The sequence below is a fragment of the Coregonus lavaretus genome (genome assembly GCF_964263955.1).
Source record: "Coregonus lavaretus genome assembly, chromosome: 10".
In the NCBI taxonomy this organism is placed as follows: Eukaryota; Metazoa; Chordata; class Actinopteri; order Salmoniformes; family Salmonidae; genus Coregonus; species Coregonus lavaretus.
In genome coordinates, this window is record NC_139997.1 from 22,965,252 (window position 1) to 22,987,617 (window position 22,366).

At 42.9% G+C, this 22,366-nt stretch overlaps 1 protein-coding gene across 1 annotated transcript in view; it reads left to right on the forward strand.

Annotated features, from left to right (window-relative positions):
• Window positions 1-22,366, forward strand: part of LOC311136268 (rho GTPase-activating protein 32-like) — a gene marked incomplete at its 5' end in the record, with an annotated part of 157,636 nt that overhangs the window by 120,936 nt on the left and 14,334 nt on the right. Inside the window, 5 exons of the mRNA XM_084170399.1 lie at window positions 3,297-3,446; window positions 14,626-14,728; window positions 17,490-17,634; window positions 19,865-19,947; window positions 20,962-21,069. Of these exons, the coding sequence (XP_084026525.1) occupies window positions 3,297-3,446; window positions 14,626-14,728; window positions 17,490-17,634; window positions 19,865-19,947; window positions 20,962-21,069 (589 nt within the window). The remainder of the gene's footprint in view (window positions 1-3,296; window positions 3,447-14,625; window positions 14,729-17,489; window positions 17,635-19,864; window positions 19,948-20,961; window positions 21,070-22,366) is intronic.

Here is a 22,366-nt window from a genome sequence, read left to right on the forward strand (position 1 = left end):
TGGTAAACAAAGCTGCTTCAGCAGTTTGTGGTGGGATACAGCATCAAGACATTTCTCACTTTCTCACAGGGGAAATCCTAGCTCCACTTAGCTTGAAATGAAGCAATACAGAAAGTATGGTTCATGATTTAGAAGCAGTGTGCTTCTCATCAATTGTACTCAATATAAACAAGTGAAAGTGCTTTCGACTCTATCTCTGGTAGGGCTGAGCCCAATTAGTCGACTGGTCAATTGTTTGGTCGATAGGCTGTTGGTCAACCAATATTGATTTTTTTGTCGAGCAGTAGCAAATATATCTACACTGAACAAAAATATAAACGCAACATGTAAAGTGTTGGTCCCATGTTTCATGAGCTGAAATAAAAAATCCCAGAAAAGTTCCATACGCTCAAAAAGCTTATTTCTTTCAAATTTTGTGCACACATTTGTTTACATCCCAGTTAGTGAGCATTTCTCCTTTGCCAAGATAATCCATCCACCTGACAGGTGTGGCATATCAAGAAGCTGATTAAACAGCATGATCATTACACAGGTGCACCTTGTGCTGGGGACAATAAAAGGTCACTTTAAAATGTGCAGTTTTGTCACACAACACAATGCCACAGATGTCTCAAGTTTTGAGGGAGCATGCAATTGGCATGCTGCCTGCAGAAATGTCCACCAGAGCTGTTGCCAGAGAATTGAATGTTCATTTCTCTACCATAAACTGCCTCCAAAGTCGTTTTAGAGAATTTAGCAGTACATCCAACCGGCCTCACAACCGCAGACCATGTGTAACCACGCCAGCCAAGGACCTCCACATCCGGCTTCTTCACCTGCGGGATCGTCTGAGGGGGGTAGGAGTATTTCTGTCTGTAATAAAGCCCTTTTGTGGGGAAAAACTCATTCTGATTGGCAGGGCCTGGCTCCCCAGTGGGTGGGCCTGGCTGCCAAGTGGGTGGGCCTATGCCCTCCAAGGCCCACCCATGGCTGCACCCCTGCCCAGTCATGTGAGATCCATAGATTAGGGCCTCATTTATTTATTTATATTGACTGATTTCCTTATATGAACTGTAAGTCAGTAAAATCTTAGAAATTGTTGCATGTTACGTTTATTTTTGTTCAGTATATTATTTTATGGCACACAAGACACCTGTCTTATTCGCGCCCATCTCAGTGAACTAATCCCTTGCGGCGGCCGAGACTAATCCATTGCGTAGGCCGCGCCCAAAAAGAAGGGGAGTGTTGCTAAGATGCACAATGCACATCTCTCTTCAGTATGCGCTCTCTCCCGCCAATTTGTGCACATTCATTGTTTCGTAACTTAATTGTGTGAATTGTTTGCGTTTGATTGTTAGTGTCTATTAATTCCCTATTAAATATATCACCAGTAGGACATTTACCGTTAATTTCTATCATTTTTAATCTACAATGTTTGTTTGGTTACAGTAATTTATGTTAATGCATTCAGTATATTATTATTCCAGTCTTTTACTTTTGAGAAACAAGTTTTGGTTTATTTAATTGCATTTTTGAATTTAGTCATTGTCTTTTGTTTGGAGCGCTCCTGTCAATGTTGAATAAGGACGTGCACCTGATTACGCATAGATGTAGGCCTATAGGCTACCTGGCCTGCGCGCAAATGTAGGCATATAAATGTGCCCATTTGGGGATCTGATAGTATTTCTGATTGGCTTAACGCATCACCACTAATGAGCTGTGGAGCTTCTCAAGGTAATGTTTTCTTCACCTCAAACAGCAAGCAAACAAAGTCTGTTTTTACATCCATTGAAAATGACAATAGTTCCTCAATGTATTTGAATTCTCCCTTTCGATAACCACTCAACGTGAAAGGGAAAAATGTCATGCTCTGATCCAGTGGAAACATCATAAAATAGGCCTACCTGGTTACTTCTTATACCTTGCTCAAATAGCCTACAGCTTTGTCTGTCCCGAGCTCACTGGTGCAGGAAACTCTGAGGGCCCAGAATATTTTATACAATGTTGCAAGTTTGCAAGCGCGAGCTTCGGGCCAGACCCAAGTTAATAGTTGATGCAAGGTTTCAAGTTTGTTGCAGACAGGCCATGCGTAACCAATGTGATTTATAGGATATTTATTTTTAGCAGGGTATTTTCTACCTGCAGGCTGCAATGTTTATATTTGTTGGTTTTATTTAGGGTATTTTTACATAGTTGGCAATGGCAATAGAAGTACCATATAGGTTTGTATCATTTTAATTTAGATTTTAATCAAATTCTGATTAACCACATGACTGATTTTGAGATACGAAGACATTATTATTAAATAAAATGAAACTGTTCCATGAAAATGTGCATATGAAAACCATAACTGGTACGCAGATCGGTAGAAATGGTAAGATAAAGTGGCATTCCACATGAGAAAGGTTGCCGACTCCTCGTGTAGCCTATTACCGGCAACGGCAGAATCTGCGAAAGCCAGCAGGAGCGGGAGGAGGATGGTCAGGTGAATTGTTTTAAAATCTGGTTATCTTGATCTCTTGCTCCCTCCTGAGTCATTTGTGTCTAATTTCATCAGAGTGCTCAAAGCATATAGTTGATTTTATTAAAACACATAGGGTGTGTCTATATATGAAAAAAAATTAACTTTTTTAAAATGTCAACCAATTGATTGGTCGAAAGAACAGACAACTTTCGGTCTACCAAGTTTTTTTTTGTCCGGGACAGCCTTAATCTCTGGTGAAGAGAGTGGAGTCACTCAGACAAGTTGTGTCCCTGGAATAGGGTAGCTTATTTGTTTGTATTCTGTAGAGGGAATGTTGGTTCCCCTGCAACGTGTCAGCCAATCTACAATTTGCAGTGGAGGATTTGTGAACAAAGGTTTGCGGGCATGCCAACTCCATTGTTCTCTCCAAAAGCTGAGGTTTTTCACTTGATAGCTTTTCCGTATTGTTCCCTATGGATAAAACAACTGGGCCCATACTTGAAAGGCTTAGACCTTTTTCCAGACCCATTCATTGTCTTGTGAAGCTGGGGTCATACAGTCTCAAAAAATCATCCCATGTTGTAAAAGAAGGGTTGGCATTAGAAGAAAAAAAAACTGTTTGTCACAGGGACTGGCTTATTCAGACTTTTTCCCACCTCTGGTGTGTTATGTTTCCATTGAACCTTGGATTGACAATTTTGAAAAGATCTAATGAAAGCAAGCTGACTTTACTGGTATGCATGCATCACTTTGCACAGCGTTATTTCACGTTGCACTGATGGTCAACACCAGCTGAACACCTGCGAGTGTGAGAGTGTATTAAACATATTGTGTGTTTCTCTGTTTCCGGCAGTGTCTAAGAAGCACGGGAAGCTGATCACGTTCCTGCGCACCTTCATGAAGTCCCGGCCTACCAAGCAGAAGCTGAAGCAGAGGGGAATCCTCCGGGAGAGGGTGTTTGGCTGTGACCTGGGAGAGCACCTCCTCAACTCGGGCCACGATGGTGAGATTTACGCTGTCTTTCACTCTCTCTGACTCTTGCTCTCTCTCACAAACACAGACACAGTCTATCTTTCACACACACATACTGGCAGAAGTTCTTCAGCTTTGACCTCATTTGTGGTGTTGGCGACTTGAAACGCACACATGTAAACACTAACATGCTGAGGGGTGTTCTCAGGATGAACAGTCGCCCTTCTTTGTGCATGATGGTCACTCACACTATGGTAAAAGTGTCGACTAGTCTCCACCTAACATTGGCTGTAAATCAAGGCTCGGCTCAACTTGGCTCAACTCCGGTAGAGGCTAGAGCAAGGTTGAGCTGTTGAGAGTTCAGGTGGGCCTTCACGTTTCAGCAAACAAAGGAGAGGAGTGCTGCTCAACAACAGTGACAAAAATCATGAGAATGGCTTACCAAGAAAAACTTCCAAAAGGACTAATTCGAGGTAAAAAGGAGTTGGAGCACTCAACAAAAAAAATGCAGAGTAATTTATGTTTGCTCACTTTAGTCCATTGTTTGGCCCATTGACACGCAATGTAAAAAAATATATATATATTATGATATGTTTCAAGGTAAATGGCAAATTATAGCACAAAGTAATAAGATAAATAGTGTGTCTCGTTAATCAATAGGCCATGTCTAAATATACATAGGTGATATTTGGGTGTCTGTGAATCTGGAGACACAGAGATCCAAAAAATCAAGGCAACAACATTATAGAAATGAGGACAGTGAAAAATCATCATTTAGCCCTTTTGGATCCACAGTGTCTAAGGAGTACTGCCAGAATGCCTCTTTGTTTTAATTTGCGTACAATATTAATATTAATTAATATGCCATTTAGCAGACGCTTTTATCCAAAGCGACTTACAGTCATGTGTGCATACATTTTTGTGAATGGGTGGTCCCGGGGATCGAACCCACTACCTTGGTGTTACAAGCGCCGTGCTCTACCAGCTGAGCTACAGAGGACCACTATATCACCTCCTTGGTGAAATTTTTACGTGTTCTATGGCTACATAGCGCCGGGAGGAAGGTGTGCCATGGATGGCTTCGATGCAGTGGCGCGCAATAGCATAGTCCGTGTTTTTGTTCTGCAATGCGAAGTTTCAATGCAAAGTTTAGTTTGACCAATATACAGTAAGCAGCCCAGCAGATACATTTGAGCATGTATATGACATCTGTGGTGCTACAATGACTGAATCTTTTGGATTTTTTGTATTCTTTACCTGTTCTCGGGTAAACAAATGCGAGGGTGGCAATGTTGTGAACTCTCGTACATTTTGGATCTCTTTTGAGGATGTTCCAGTGTTTCAATACAATGCAACCCAGCACATGGGCTATACTCCGTGGGAAAACACAAACGTCCTGGTTTCTATTAGTGCCAGTGAGAGGGCTTTGACGTTCATTCTCTCTACCACGGGTATAGGCCTGTTCAATGACACCCTTCTCATACCAGCATTGCAGGAACTTGGTGCGCATATCATTAACTTTGCGCTCTAAATCTATGTCTGTACTACAGTTAAGTCTGAGTCTTAGGAATTGACTCACCGGTATGTTCCGCTTAAGATGTACCGGGTGGTTACTGTCTGTGCGTAAAAGTGTATTCTTACTTTGTGGCTTGCGGAAGATAGTAGACTCCAACTTGTTTTCTTTGTTAGTGGATTGTAAGATCCAATAACTATTTTCTCCTGACTTCTCTCTACTGTGAATTTGAGATAGGGGTCAGATAAGTTAATATAAGAAATTAATTCTGAGGTTGAGCTGTTGTTGACTGATCCATACAGCTCTACGGGCCGGGCATGCAGAGTGAACCCGACCACCCCCTGTGCCCTGGGAGGGTTGCCACGGCGACACTGGTGGCTTACAGAAGGTGTAATGGTCAAGTCGGCAGTGTGGTTAAAGAAAATTTCTCCTCTCCACTGATCTGGAGCCTGAGGGATCTGGCAACACATGCTTTGTTTGCCCCCAAATCCATCCTGAGCCAACTGTTCTGTCAGCCATCTTCACCACTACTATCCTCTTCTGCTCTGTTCAGATTGGCCGCCACCACACTGCATTACAGTGGCAGGACTCTTACTGTTGCACAAGTACAATACTGCCCATGTCGTCAGTGGTGTGGCTTTAGGAGAAGCAGGCGTCCATCCAGGAAAGGATAAGACTAATTGATGGGTTTATCTTAGGCAATTCGTATGCTGTGTACATAGCCCATATTCAGCTTATATTTGAATGGCATTGATTTTAGATTTGTTAGTGAAGAGTCAGACAGTCTTCCTTCCCCGTTGGAAACCTGACGTCAAATCACATGCCTTGAGTTGTCCTCATTATATATGCACGTGCTGTGTGTGTTTGCGCACACATCTGTCATGTGAGAAAGGAGATGACAGACTTGCGGTCTCAGAGATGGTAACTCTTATGACAGACAGCCAGTCAGAGCTGTCTGAACTGAGATAAATGTCAAACGACACGACCATACTTTACCTTTCAAACTGGAGCAGAGCAGCGCTCCCCAACAGTAACGAGATAGGGGATGACACCAGGGATAGATGACATGACATCACTGCACAGCTCCGGAGATTATATCTGTCCTGACTTTATGGCTAAGCCTCAGTTGCTCTATGTCTGTATGAGCAGCACAGCTTTGATACCAAGCTGGCAAATGTCTTGTTTGGGTGTCACATAAATGCAGGCCTAGACAAATGTTGTTTTATGATGTTTTAAGCTAGCTTCTCCCTCGTGTAGATGTGCTTAAGGTAACTCCTCTATCGTTGACTATTGTCATACATGATAACGCTAGTCATAAGAATTGTATTTTCTTCACACACGCCAAACAAGTTAAGAGAGTACAGATTACAACGACAGAACCCAATAAAGACAACACCCTTAAAAGGCAGAATCCTTAGTGCAGAACCCATATAAAAACAGGATAGTATTGCTGAGCCACTTTCACCTACATGTGTAGTGTTTGGAATGGACTGTGGGAAGTTTAACCTGTACCTGTAGGTGCTATCTAGAACCTAAAACGGTTCTTCGGCTGTCTATATGGGAGAACCCTTTGTAAAACCCTTTCCACAGAGGATTCTACATTTAACCCAGAAGAGTTCTACCTGGAACTAAAAAGGATTCTACCTGGAACCAAAAAGGGTTCTCCTTTTGGGGACAGCCGAATAACCTTTTTTTCTAACAGTGTATGTCTTTCATACTATGTGTGGAATTTGGTGGAACAGCTGCTTCCGAGATGGTCTCACTCTGTCAATGTGCAAATGATGTGTGTCACGTGTGGGGGTGAGGGAGCCCCCATGTACACGCACGTGCATGCACACACAAACACCCACACCCACACCCACACCCACACACATACAAAGAGACTCGCATACATATTTTGATTGACTACCAAACACACACACAACAGCCCAATGACCATGCTCTCACTCTCTCTTTCCCTTCTCTCGCTCGATCTCTCCCTCCCCTATATTTCGCTCCCCTCTCTCTCCTCTCTCCTCTCGTCTCGATTCAATTCAATTTAATTCAAAGGGCTTTATTGGCATGGGAAATGTGTACATTGCCAATGCAAGTGTGAAAAATGTATGCAGTCACTAACAGTAAGTCGCTCTGGATAAGAGCGTCTGCTAAATGACTAAAATGTTAAATGTTAAGTGAAATAGACAGGAAATAAACAAAGGAAATAAACAATCAAAAATGAACAGTAAACATTACACTCACAAACATTTTGAAAGAATATACACATTTCAAATGTTTTATTATTGGCTATGTACAGTGTTGCAACAATGTGCAAATAGTTGTAGTATTAAAGGGGAAATAAACTGGGTGTATTTACAATGGTGTAGTCCCCTGTAGCTCAGTTCGTAGAGCATGGCGCTTGCAACGCCAGGGTTGTGGGTTCGTTTCCCACGGGGGGCCAGTATGAAAATGTATGCACTCACTTAACTGTAAGTCGCTCTGGATAAGAGTGTCTGCTAAATGACTAAAATGTAAAATGTAAATGTAAAATGTGTTTGTGCTCCACTTGGTTGCCCTTTTCTTGTGGCGACAGGTCACAAATCTTGCTGCTGTGGTGGCACACTGTGATATTTCACCTAATAGATATGGGAGTGTGTCAAGATTGGATTTGTTTTCAAATTCTTTGTGGATCTGTGTAATATGAGGGAAATATGTCTCTCTGATATGGTCATACAGTTGGCAGGAGGTTAGGAAGTGCAGCTATTCTCTTGAGAGCCAGGTCTGCCAATGGTGGCCTCTCTCAATTGCAAGGTTTTGCTCACGGAGTCTGTACATAGTCAAGGATTTTCTTAATTTTGGGTCAGTCACAGTGGTCAGGTATTCTGCTACTGTGTATTCTCTGTTTAGGCCCAAATAACATTCCAGTTTGCTCTCTTTTTTCGTTGATTCATTCCAATGTGTGAAGTAAGAATATCTTTGTTTTGTCATGATTAGGTTGGGTCTAATTGTGTTGCTGTCCTGGGGCTCTGTGGGGTCTGTTTGTGTTTTTGAGCGGAGTCCCCATACCAGCTGGCAGAGGGGACTCTTCTTCAGGTTCATCTCTCTGTAGGTGAGGGCTTTGTTATGAAGGTTTGAGGATCACTTATTTTTAGGTGGTTGTAGAATTTAATTGCTCTTTTATGGATTTTGATCATTAGCGGGAATCGTCCTAATTCTGCTCTGCATGCATTGTTTGGGGTTTCACGTTGTACACAGAGGATGTTTTTGCAGAATTCTGCATGCAGTCTCAATTTGGTGTTTGTCCCATTTTGTGAATTCTTGGTTGGTGAGTGGACCCCAGCCCTCACAACCATAAAGGGCAATGGGTTCTATAACTGATTCAAGTATGTTAAGCCAGATCCTAACTGGGATGTCAAATTATATGTTCCTTTTGATGGCTTAGAAGGCCCTTCTTGCCTCTCAGATCGTTCACAGCTTTGTGGAAGTTACCTGTGGTGCTGATGTTTAGGCCGAGGTAGGTATCGTTTTTTTATGTGCAATAATTTTTGTCTTACTGAGATTAACTGTCAGGGCCCAAGTCTGACAGGATCTGTGTAGAAGATCTAGGTGCTGCTGTAGGCCCTCCTTGGTTGGGGACAGAAGCACCAGATCATCTGCAAACAGTAGTCATTTGACTTCAGAGTCTAATAGGGTGAGAGCTGGTGCTGCAGACTGTTCTAGTGCCCTCGCCAATTCATTGATTTATATGTTGACGAGGATGGGGCTCAAGCTGCATCACTTTCTCACCCCCTGGCACTGAGGAAATAAATCTGTGTTTGTTCCAAATTTTTAAGAGCACACTTGTTGTTTGTGTACATGGATTTTATAATGTTGTATGTTTCCCCCCCCCTCAACACCGCTTTCCATCAATTTATATAGCAGACCCTCATGCATTTTGTTTTGTTTGTTTGTCAGTAAGGGTGTGCAGGGTGATTACGTGGTCTGTCATACGGTAATTTGGTAAAAAGACAATTTGACATTTGCTTAGGACATTGTTTTCACTGCTGTTAATGATAATGCAGATAACTTTCACAAGGTTGCTGTTGGCGCATATCCCACGATAGTTATTTGGGTCGAATTTGTCCCCACTTTTGTGGATTTGGGTGATCAGTCCTTGTTTCCAAGTATTTTGAAAAATGCCAGAGCTGAGGATGATGTTTAAGTGTAGGCAATTTGAATTTTTAGTCTGTATATTGTATCATTTAATTTAGGATAACATCAACACCACAGGCCTTTTTGGGTTGAAGGGTTTGTATTTTGTCTTGTAGTTCATTCAGTTTAATTGGAGAATTCAGTGGGATCTGGTAGTCTTTAATTGCTGACTCTAAGATTTTTAATTGATCATGTACTGTATATGTTTTTGCTGTTTGTTCTTTGTTATAGAGCCAAAAAGTGGTTTATCCATACATCTCCATTTTGGATAAATACTGTAGCTCTTCATGTTTGTTTAGTGTGTTCCAATTTTCCCAGAAGTGGTTAGTCTATGGATTCTTCAATTACATTGAGCTGATTTCTGAAGTGCTGTTTTTTAATTTTTTCTTTTAGTGTATTTCTGTACTGTTTTTGCGTTTCACCATAGTGAAGGCGTAGGCTCAGGTTATCTGGGTCTCTGTGTTTTTGGTTGGATATGTCCCTCAATTCCTTTCTTAGGTTTTTGCATTCTTCATCAAACCATTTGTCATTGTTATTAATTTTCTTATGTTGTCTGGTTGAATTTTATTGATTTGATAGGGAAGCTGAGAGGTCAATTATACTATTTAGGCTTTGTACTGCTACCTTCAATGTTGAAGTAAAAAGTATTGTCCAGGAAGTTGTCTAAAAGCGATTGAATTAGTTGTTGGCAAATTATTTTCTGGTAGGTTTCCACACTACTGCAGTTGTGACCTGTTTTTGTTGGTTGTTTTGTCGTAATTGTATCTAGCGGGGCATATTGAGGAGGAAATGCTGTCACTTCCAGGTAGGTGTTTTTCACCCTGTGTGCTGAGGGTGTAAAGTTATTGTTCTTAATGACCTTCAATGCTACAGAAATGTTTTGGTACCCTTCCCCAGATCTGTGCCTCGACACAATCCTGTCTCGGGGCTCTACGAACAATTCCTTCGTCCTCATGGCTTGGTTTTTGCTCTGACATGCACTGTCAAATGTGGGACCTTTTATAGACAGGTGTGTGCCTTTCCAAATAATGTCCAATCAATTGAATTTATCACAGGTGGACTCCAATCAAGTTGTAGAATCGTCTCAAGGATGATCAATGGAAAAAGGATGCACCTGAGCTCAATTTAGAGTCTCACAGCAAAGGGTCTGAATATTTATGTAAATAAGGTATTTCTGTTTTTAATTTTTTATACATTTGAAAACATTTCTAAAAACCTGTTTTCGCTTTGTCATTATGGGGTATTGTGTGTATTGATGAGGATTTTTATTTATTTAATCCGTTTTAGAACAAGGCTGTAACATAACAAAATGTGGAAAAAGTCAAGAGGTCTGAATACTTTCCGAATGCACTGTAGGTAGCACACAGTAGGACATTTTTCTCTGTTGAAATTATTTCCTTATTAATTTCTAGCCAGATGTAAAATGTTCCTGTTTTGATTAATTTAATAGAGTGGGTTAGGTCTGCTCTATACCAAATTAGCATACCCCCTGAGTCTCTTCCCTGTTTCACACCTGGTAGTTTGGTGGATGGGACTACCAGCTCTATATAACCTCGAGGGCAACCAGTGGGTTCATCTCCTCTATACCATGTTTTTTGTAAGATGACAATGTCTGTATTTCTGATATCTTTGGTGAAGTCTGGGTTCTTGCTCTTTAGTCCAAAGGCAGATGACCTCAGACTTTGTATATTCCAGGATGAGATAGTAAAAGCTGTGTGTTCCATAGTGTCAAGTGTTGTTATTTGTGTGGTTTAGGTTCGGACCATTCGGTGTGAGCTGAGCATCTGGTGTATGCCTCTTAGGTCGCAGGATGGGGCTTGGGTGGGTGTATTAGTGGGGGTTGGGCCTGTTGCTCTGCTCATGGCCTGGGAATATGTGTGTCTGTCATGTTGAGGTCCTTGGTGCAGGGGTGAGGGGCATGGGGGGGCAGAAGGGGCAAAAGACTGATCTGGGGAGGGCCTATATAGGGTGTGGCTAGGGTTTGGGGAGGGGTCGACTGGTGGGGGTGGGGATGTGGCTGTGATCTGGGTGTAGGTCCTCTTGGTGTGGATCCTCTTTGTGCAGGTCCTCCAGGAGGGGTCTCACAGTTCTGGGAGGATGTCTCTCTGGTCTGGGCGGAGTGTCAGTTTCTGTGTTGCTCCTGTGTGAGGTGCTGGGGCTGCGGTTCAGGTTGATGTCCTTCAGGGTACTGGCAAAGGTGGGGGGACTGCTGCCGGGTGTTCGGTCACCAGAGTTTAGCCACTTGGGGTTTTGGAAAAAGTTTCCTCATCAATGTATTTCCCATTTGAGTCAATGAGGAGCACAATCTCTGGCTTTTGTGTGGGGGTGTTGTCAGGAGAGCTATCATGGGGGCTGACAGGGAAGTTTGAAGAGGTGTGATCACTCGCTCGGGGTGGGGGAGTCGTCACCAAGAGAAAGCTTCTCCTGCCCTGCTCTCTCTTTGATTCTTTGGAAGGCCTGTTGGAAATGTATGAAGTTGTCCTGCACCACCACTGTTCTGTTCTTGTAAAGGTTGACAGAGGGTGTCAGTCTCAGGGTCCTCGTTTTCCAGTATTCTGATTTTCCACCTTCCACCTATACCTGCTCTCTTAAAAGAAAGGTAGTGTGCTCTTATAGCTGTGTGCCATGCCCAGGGATGGTCTGTGTGGAAGGTTAAGTTGCTTACTTTCCCATTTTTGTAGTAGTCAGCTAAAAGTGTCTATGGATTGTCCATGAGGAGCTTCTCTTTGTACTCTTTCTGTGCCTTGTCATTTTTTTATATCCAAGGGGTACTGTAATTGTGGTGACCTCTGCACAGGGGGAAGCCATGGAGCAGGAGGCCAAAGAGGCCTCTGCATTTGGGTGGGGGAGGAACTCTGCTGACATTGTTGGGCTCAAGGGCTTCACACCTCTCACTTCACACTTCAGTGCTAATTAAAGTTGCAACTGGGTCTGTTCTTTCCCAGCAAGCTTGGTAGCCCTTTAATTTAGCATTCAGTCTTTATGCAGTTATATCTACAGATTATTGTAATATTATTTTCTTTCTAGGCTTTATAAGTAGCTTCAGACTGAACATTACTTACTCAGTTCCAGGTTGGATGATATTTTCAGGTTTCTGTTGTGCTTCTTTTGCTGGTTTATCAGAAGGTTTGCTGGATAGTCCTTGGCAGTAACAATCATTGGTAGTAAAAATACTTCCAGAATCCTTCCAGGTAATTTTGTCCTAAATCAGGTTGTAGGTTTTGATTTGGAGTGAAGGTTATGTTGTGGAGGGTAGTGTCCTGTATATGTCCCCAAAAAATACAAATGTTTATCCAACCCTAAATGTATATTTTTGTAAAAACAAATACAGTGGGGGAAAAAAGTATTTAGTCAGCCACCAATTGTGCAAGTTCTCCCACTTAAAAAGATGAGAGAGGCCTGTAATTTTCATCATAGGTACACGTCAACTATGACAGACAAATTGAGAAGAAAAAAAATCCAGAAAATCACATTGTAGGATTTGTTATGAATTTATTTGCAAATTATGGTGGAAAATAAGTATTTGGTCACCTACAAACAAGCAAGATTTCTGGCTCTCACAGACCTGTAACTTCTTCTTTAAGAGGCTCCTCTGTCCTCCACTCGTTACCTGTATTAATGGCACCTGTTTGAACTTGTTATCAGTATAAAAGACACCTGTCCACAACCTCAAACAGTCACACTCCAAACTCCACTATGGCCAAGACCAAAGAGCTGTCAAAGGACACCAGAAACAAAATTGTAGACCTGCACCAGGCTGGGAAGACTGAATCTGCAATAGGTAAGCAGCTTGGTTTGAAGAAATCAACTGTGGGAGCAATTATTAGGAAATGGAAGACATACAAGACCACTGATAATCTCCCTCGATCTGGGGCTCCACGCAAGATCTCACCCCGTGGGGTCAAAATGATCACAAGAACGGTGAGCAAAAATCCCAGAACCACACGGGGGGACCTAGTGAATGACCTGCAGAGAGCTGGGACCAAAGTAACAAAGCCTACCATCAGTAACACACTACGCCGCCAGGGACTCAAATCCTGCAGTGCCAGACGTGTCCCCCTGCTTAAACCAGTACATGTCCAGGCCCATCTGAAGTTTGCTAGAGTGCATTTGGATGATCCAGAAGAGGATTGGGAGAATGTCATATGGTCAGATGAAACCAAAATAGAACTTTTTGGTAAAAACTCAACTCGTCGTGTTTGGAGGACAAAGAATGCTGAGTTGCATCCAAAGAACACCATACCTACTGTGAAGCATGGGGGTGGAAACATCATGCTTTGGGGCTGTTTTTCTGCAAAGGGACCAGGACGACTGATCCGTGTAAAGGAAAGAATGAATGGGGCCATGTATCGTGAGATTTTGAGTGAAAACCTCCTTCCATCAGCAAGGGCATTGAAGATGAAACACGGCTGGGTCTTTCAGCATGACAATGATCCCAAACACACCGCCCGGGCAACGAAGGAGTGGCTTCGTAAGAAGCATTTCAAGGTCCTGGAGTGGCCTAGCCAGTCTCCAGATCTCAACCCCATAGAAAATCTTTGGAGGGAGTTGAAAGTCTGTGTTGCCCAGCGACAGCCCCAAAACATCACTGCTCTAGAGGAGATCTGCATGGAGGAATGGGCCAAAATACCAGCAACAGTGTGTGAAAACCTTGTGAAGACTTACAGAAAACGTTTGACCTGTGTCATTGCCAACAAAGCGTATATAACAAAGTATTGAGAAACTTTTGTTATTGACCAAATACTTATTTTCCACCATAATTTGCAAATAAATTCATTAAAAATCCTACAATGTGATTTAATGGATTTTTTTTCTCATTTTGTCTGTCATAGTTGACGTGTACCTATGATGAAAATTACAGGCCTCTCATCTTTTTAAGTGGGAGAACTTGCACAATTGGTGGCTGACTAAATACTTTTTTTCCCCACTGTATGCTGAAAGATTCAGGAGCTCATCTGCTCATGACCTGCTCTCTCTCTGCCCTCTCTCTCTCGCTCTCTCTCTCTCTCTGCCTTCTCTGCCCTCGCAGCAGGCCATGATGTGTTATCTGATGATCTTGTCCAGATAGCCACTGAGAATAGGAAAAGGCCCTTTTTGAAGCAAGGGTCGGTCTGATGTGAGGCTGGCAGGCCTTGGTGTCAGGCAGCTCAAAGCTTTGCAGACTTCAACTTTCAAATATTGCCTTTTGAAAATCAACTTAAGGAATTACTTTGATTTTCTTTTCTCTACGTTGTATTCTTGGTACCGGTGATCAACTTGAAGATTCTTCACACAACGTTGCTTTTGATCAATGGAAGTTCGTGTTTTTCTTTATCAGAGAACATAAAATATTCTCTCAATGCGAAAACCCTCTTAGCTGGTGTTCTCTTGAGGAAGAATATGTGCACACTCTTTAGAAAGGAGGAAGACAGAAGGTCCCTCTTTTGACCTTGCAGTGTTCCGGTGCACATCTATTGATTGAAGTAGAGATGCCCTTTTAAAGTTGTGTGAGTGTTTCTTGTGTTCTCTGACATTGAGTTTCCTGCTCCAGTTCCCCAGGTACTCAAGAGCTGCACGGAGTTCATCGAGAAACATGGCGTGGTGGACGGCATGTACCGCCTCTCTGGAATCGCCTCCAACATCCAGAAACTACGGTAAGACACGCACACACACACTCTCTCTCACACAGATTTGGCAGTGCTATCCGTTAAACATGGGTCTGCCTCATAGGGTGTTCATAGACGTAATCTCAAGTGTACACCAGCCACCAACTTCTGAGAATTTGTTCTGTTCTGCACAAAGCCCTCGGTGCACAGAGAAGGCAAAGGTCTTGTTATAACATCATGGACCTTGACTACCAGGTGCCATTGTACTCAATATCAGTTCATGTTCAAATGAATACAGCTCTCGTAACAGTAAGTTAAGAGTGGAACCCAACTCCTAAAGATAATGCACTTGTGCCCTACATCTCATAAAAATTCCATCAAAGATAACTTGCACTTTCAACAGAAATTACCATAATCTTTTCCTTGGCATGCGATATGTTGATTTACCCCTGTGTGTGGGAACTGTGGGCATCCCTCAACAACAACACGTGTGGGTGTGTGTGGGCATCCCTCGTCAACAACCTGTTGACTGGCCGTGACTTGTAGCGAAACATAACCCCTAACCGTTCTCTTCCCATCACATTTTTGCACTGTTCGTTTTGTCCTCTGAAACAGTCCAAGTAACTGACGTTGTTGCACTCTACCAACTGAGAACTCACAGTCTCTCACCCTGTAATTATAACATTTTTGACTGTGAAGAGGAAGGAATGTTTGGCGTCTCGAAGCCAAGCGTGAAATAGTGTGGGTTTCTTGTAGTATTTTATGGGGCTTTCTTTCGTTTTTTCCTGATCCTGAATAAGTAAAATCCTAACCCTGCAATAATTATTTGCATAGTTTAACTCAGGATGGAGATTTAGGAACCGTCTTAAAATTTTTATTTCCAATTGTTAAACCCACTGTTGGATATCCCAACTGCCACTTAACACCTCAGTTGTCTAGGATTACATCATTAATATAATGTGCCATTTATGACAACAACCATTATTCCACATGGAATATACACTGAGTGTACAAAACATTAGGAACACCTGCTCTTTCCATGACATGGTGACCAGGTGAAAGCTATGATCCCTTATTAATGTCACTTATTAAATCCACTTCAGTCAGTGTAGATGAAGGGGAGGAGACAGATTAAAGAAGGATTTTTAAGCATTGAGACAATTGAGACATGGATTGTGTATGTGTGCTATTTTGAGGGTGAATGGGCAAGACAAAATATTTAAGTGCCTTTTGAACGGAGTATGGTAGTAGGTGCCAGGCGCACTGGGTTGAGTGTGTCAAGAACTGCAATGCTGCCGGGTTTTTCACACTCAACAGTTTCCCATGTGTATCAAGAATGGTCCACCACCCAAAGGACATCCAGCCAACTTGACACAACTGTGGGAAGTACTGGAGTCAACATGTGCCAGCATCCCTGTGGAACGCTTTCGACACCTTGTAGCGTCCATGCCCGATGAATTGAGGCTGTTCTGAGGGCAGAAGAGGTGCAACTCAATATTAGGAAGGTGTTCCTAATGTTTTGTACACTCGGTGTATTCACTGAAAAGAGAGAGGACATTTTCATCATCTCTGATGTTTGAACAAAGAAATTAGGGGTTGTTTATGAAGTAAGAGTTATTGATGGCAGCTTCCTGTCAGAAACATTATTAAAGGGAGTGTCCTGTCCAGAACACTCTGTTTATTTACATAGTAGTTCACATTCCATGGATTTATCATGAGTTCTTCAGGTCACAAAACTCAACACAAAACAGTGTAACAAAAGTATGAAGATGTATTCACTCACTACTGTTATTTTTTTTATTTCTTTTACCTTTATTTAACCAGGTAAGCCAGTTGAGAACAAGTTCTCATTTACAACTGCAACCTGGCCAAGATAAAGCAAAGCAGTGCGATAAAAACAACAACAACACAGAGTTACATATGGAATAAACAAAACGTACAGTCAATAACACAATAGAAAATCTATATACAGTGTGTGCAAATGTAGTAAGTTATGGAGGTAAGGCAATAAATAGGCCATAGTGCAAAATAATTACAATTTAGTATTAACACAGGAGTGATAGATGTGCAGAAGATGATGTGCAAATAGAGATACTGGGGTGCAAATGAGCAAAATAAATAACAATATGGGGATTAGGTAGTTGGGTGGGCTAATTTCAGATGGGCTGTGTACAGGTGCAGTGATCAGTAAGCTGCTCTGACAACTGACGCTTAAAGTTAGTGAGGGAGATAAGAGACTCCAGCTTCAGAGATTTTTGCAGATCGTTCCAGTCATTGGCAGCAGAGAACTGGAAGGAATGGCGGCCAAAGGAGGTGTTGGCTTTGGGGATGACCAGTGAGATATACCTGCTGGAGCGCATACTACGGGTGGGTGTTGCTATGGTGACCAATGAGCTAAGATAAGGCGGGGATTTGCCTAGCAGTGATATCTAGATGACCAGGAGCCAGTGGGTTTGGCGACGAATATGTAGTGAGGGCCAGCCAACGAGAGTGTACAGGTCACAATGGTGGGTAGTATATGGGGCTTTAGTGACAAAACGGATGGCTCTGTATAAGAGCGTCTGCTAAATTACTAATATGTAAAAATGTAGAACTAAGAGGAAGAGATGAACCAACACCTCTTTGCAATGGGAGGAATGGTTCTATTTTCCTCTTGATTTGTCTCTAGTTACTTACTTGCTCTCTCTCTGTCCATGAATCTGTCTCGGTCTCTCTTTCTCGCTCAATCCTCTCTTTCCCTCTATCACCCCCCTTTCTATCCCCCTCCTCTCGCTCTCCATCCATGTCTTTCTCTCCCTCCCTCCACTAGGCATGAGTTTGACTCGGAACAGATCCCCGACCTGACCAAAGACGTGTACATCCAGGACATCCACTGCGTGGGCTCATTGTGCAAGCTCTACTTCCGCGAGTTGCCCAACCCCCTGCTCACCTATCAGCTCTACGAGAAATTCTCCGTAAGGACCTGCTCTTGGCACAGCACGGGCACTGCACCCTGAGTGCCCTTCTCCTCTACCCAAAACAAAAACATCACGCTTTCTCACACTAACGTGCTGCTGCCGCTTGGCGTCCCCCTAGTTACGAGACCCTTTTTGTTTTGGTTTGAGAGCTCTACAGTGTTGCAATATTGCATAATGCCCTTGGCCCCAGAGGAACCCTGCTCTGTCTCTTTGTGGATGGTATTTATTAGGTTTCGCACTATCCTGAACTGGAATCCAATTTCCATGTCGAAAAAATTAATAAATCTCTATCTCTGTGGGGGGTATGTTCAAGTGTCAATTATCTCAAGGGTAATAAGTACTGTATACAGTGGGGAAAAAAAGTATTTAGTCAGCCACCAATTGTGCAAGTTCTCCCACTTAAAAAGATGAGAGAGGCCTGTAATTTTCATCATAGGTACACGTCAACTATGACAGACAAAATGAGGGAAAAAAATCCAGAAAATCACATTGTAGGATTTTTAATGAATTTATTTGCAAATTATGGTGGAAAATAAGTATTTGGTCACCTACAAACAAGCAAGATTTCTGGCTCTCACAGACATGTGACTTCTTCTTTAAGAGGCTCCTCTGTCCTACACTCGTTACCTGTATTAATGGCACCTGTTTGAACTTGTTATCAGTATAAAAGACACCTGTCCACAACCTCAAACAGTCACACTCCAAACTCCACTATGGCCAAGACCAAAGAGCTGTCAAAGGACACCAGAAACAAAAGTGTAGACCTGCACCAGGCTGGGAAGACTGAATCTGCAATAGGTAAGCAGCTTGGTTTGAAGAAATCAACTGTGGGAGCAATTATTAGGAAATGGAAGACATACAAGACCACTGATAATCTCCCTCGATCTGGGGCTCTACGCAAGATCTCACCCTGTGGGGTCAAAATGATCACAAGAACGGTGAGCAAAAATCCCAGAACCACACGGGGGGACCTAGTGAATGACCTGCAGAGAGCTAGGACCAAAGTAACAAAGCCTACCATAAGTAACACACTACGCCGCCAGGGACTCAAATCCTGCAGTGCCAGACGTGTCCCCCTGCTTAAGCCAGTACATGTCCAGGCCCGTCTGAAGTTTGCTAGAGTGCATTTGGATGATCCAGAAGAGGATTGGGAGAATGTCATATGGTCAGATGAAACCAAAATATAACTTTTTGGTAAAAACTCAACTCGTCGTGTTTGGAGGACAAAGAATGCTGAGTTGCATCCAAAGAACACCATACCTACTGTGAAGCATGGGGGTGGAAACATCATGCTTTGGGGCTGTTTTTCTGCAAAGGGACCAGGACAACTGATCCGTGTAAAGGAAAGAATGAATGGGGCCATGTATCGTGAGATTTTGAGTGAAAACCTCCTTCCATCAGCAAGGACATTGAAGATGAAACGTGGCTGGGTCTTTCAGCATGACAATGATCCCAAACACACCGCCCGGGCAACGAAGGAGTGGCTTCGTAAGAAGCATTTCAAGGTCCTGGAGTGGCCTAGCCAGTCTCCAGATCTCAACCCCATAGAAAATCTTTGGAGGGAGTTGAAAGTCTGTGTTGCCCAGCGACAGCCCCAAAACATCACTGCTCTAGAGGAGATCTGCATGGAGGAATGGGCCAAAATACCAGCAACACTGTGTGAAAACCTTGTGAAGACTTACAGAAAACGTTTGACCTGTGTCATTGCCAACAAAGGGTACATAACAAAGTATTGAGAAACTTTTGTTATTGACCAAACACTTATTTTCCACCATAATTTGCAAATAAATTCATTAAAAATCCTACAATGTGATTTTCTGGATTTCTTTTTCTCATTTTGTCTGTCATAGTTGACGTGTACCTATGATGAAAATTACAGGCCTCTCTCATCTTTTTAAGTGGGAGAACTTGCACAATTGGTGGCTGACTAAATACTTTTTTTCCCCACTGTATGTTATGAGGATGAGCTAGTCTAACACTCCCACCCCCCCCCCCCCCCCCCCCCTAAGTAAAATATGAAGATTGTCAAAGTGTAGGCAGCGTTATGTCCCCTTGGCTTAGACAAGCGGTTTGCAAGTGCCTCCTTTGCACCGGCCCTGGCCGACTGACTGCGTGGAGGTGTCAAGTGTTAATTAAGCACTTCTTAATGCAGAGGCACTGATCCGTACCACTCTCCTCCCTCCCTCCATCCTCCCCTCCATCTCCCTCGTTCCTTTCCGCTCCACAGGAGGCCGTGTCAGCAGCCACAGACGAGGAGCGGCTCATCAAAATACATGATGTCATTCAGCAGCTGCCGCCTCCGCATTACAGGTTAGAGCAAAGCCACGCTGCCCCCTGCAGGAACACACAGGCTACAACACACATTACTGTCTCCATATGTCAATAAACGCAACATTCAACAATTTCAAAGATTTCACTGAGTTACAGTTCATATAAGGAAATCAGTCAATTGAAATAAATTCATTAGGCCATAATCTATGGATTTCACATGACTGGTAATACAGAAATGAATCTGTTGGCCACAGATACCTTAAAAAACAAGTAGGGGTGGATCAGAAAACCAGTCAGTATCTGGTGTGACCACCATTTGCCTCATGCAGTGCGACACATCTCCTTTGCATAGAGTTAATCAGGCTGTTGATTGTGGCCTGTGAAATGTTGTCCCGCTCCTCTTCAATGGCTGTGCGAAGTTGCTGGATATTGGCGGGAACTGGAACGCGGTCATACACACGATCCAGAGCATCCCAAACATGCTCAATGGGTGACATGTCTGGTGAGTATGCAGACCATGGAAGAACTGGGACATTTTTAGCTTCCAGGAATTGTGAACAGATAGATCATTGCGACATGGGGCCGTGCATTATAATGCTGAAACTTGAGGTGATGGCGGCGGATGAATGGCACGACAATGGGCCTCAGGATCTCATCACGGTATCTCTGTGCATTCAAATTGCTATCGATAAAATGCCATTGTGTTCATTGTCCGTAGCTTATGCCTGCCCATACCATAACCCCACCGCCACCATGGGGCGCTCTGTTCACAAGGTTGACATCAGCAAACCGCTCGCCCACACGACGCCATTTGCCCGGTACAGTTGCAATGGGTGTGGCTGAAATATCAGAATCCACTAATTTGAAGGGGTGTCCACATACTTTTGTATATATAGTGAATGTTATACAAACATAATGGATGGTTATTGTATTCCACTCAAACAGTTTTAGAACCGTATGATCTTATACAAGAGGGTAAAATATACTTCTGTAGAAGTAGTCATAGAACTGGTGTAAATTAGTTGTGTGTTTCATCCCCCATCCTGTTCTCAGGACTCTGGAGTTCCTCATGAGGCACCTGTCCCATCTGGCCACCTTCAGCTTCATCACCAACATGCACAGCAAGAACCTGGCCATTGTCTGGGCCCCCAACCTACTGAGGTCAGACAACATTATGTTATTATCTTGTTCAATGTCATGTTATTGTTCATATCTCATTGGTGTTATCAATAGTACTAGTACATATAGGTTGCTCTGAGTAACTGTAGTTGATCTTGTACCGAAAATGGCTATGTTGTGACTGAATTTAGGAAACAAACAAATTCTTCTGCCTTTTTGTGGAAGTAGGGCTGTGGTGGTCGTGGCATTCTGTCAGACGGTTATTGTCATGCAAAAGCCTGCTGGTCTCACAGTAATTTACCGCTAATTAACATAAACATGTTTAGCGCCTCCACACATGCAAGCCGCTGATGCACGCCTTAGGAAAATCAACATTTTAATAAATTAATTTAATAAAAACAATCATAAAACCTCTATTTGTTTTAGTCCGGTCTAAAGAAACATGATATGAAGAAAATGTATTTCAGAATAACAGAATATGAGTTGGCCTACTGTAGGCCTGTGTTATTTGTCTATGCTCCATGCCATAGGCTGTAGGCTTGTTCATTTAGCTGACAAGATATGCTTAAGTCCCATGCCATTATTTTATGTTATATAATTTTATAGTAAGAAGAATATAATTGAACTTAGCTGAATAAAATAGGAAGGATATTTTTCCTATTATGGAGCGAGTGCGCATATGAAGTGGCTATGTTGAGCGTAAAAGTGATCATTTGAAACAGGTCCTACAGTGCATTCGGAAAGTATTCAGACTCCTTCCCTTTTCCTGGCCATGGACCCAAAATGTCGATGTTTTGTTCCCTGAGCCACTTAGTTATCACTTTTGCCTTATGGCAAGATGCTCCATCATGCTGGAAAAGGCATTGGTCGTCACCAAACTGTTCTTGGATGGTTGGGAGAAGTTGCTCTCGGAGGATGTGTTGGTACCATTCTTTATTCATGGCTGTGTTCTTAGGCAAAATTGTGAGTGAGCCCACTCCCTTGGCTGAGAAGCAACCCCACACATGAATGGTCTCAGGATGCTTTACTGTTGGCATGACACAGGACTGATGGTAGCGCTCACCTTGTCTTCTCTGGACAAGGTGTTTTCCGGATGCCCCAAACAATCGGAAAGGGGATTCATCAGAGAAAATGACTTTACCCCAGTCCTCAGCAGTCCAATCCCTGTACCTTTTGCAGAATATTTGTCTGTCCCTGATGTTTTTCCTGGAGAGAAGTGGCTTCTTTGCTGCCCTTCTTGACACAAGGCCATCCTCCAAAAGTCTTCGCCTCACTGTGCGTGCAGATGCACTCACACCTGCCTGCTGCCATTCCTGAGCAAGCTCTGCACTGGTGGTGC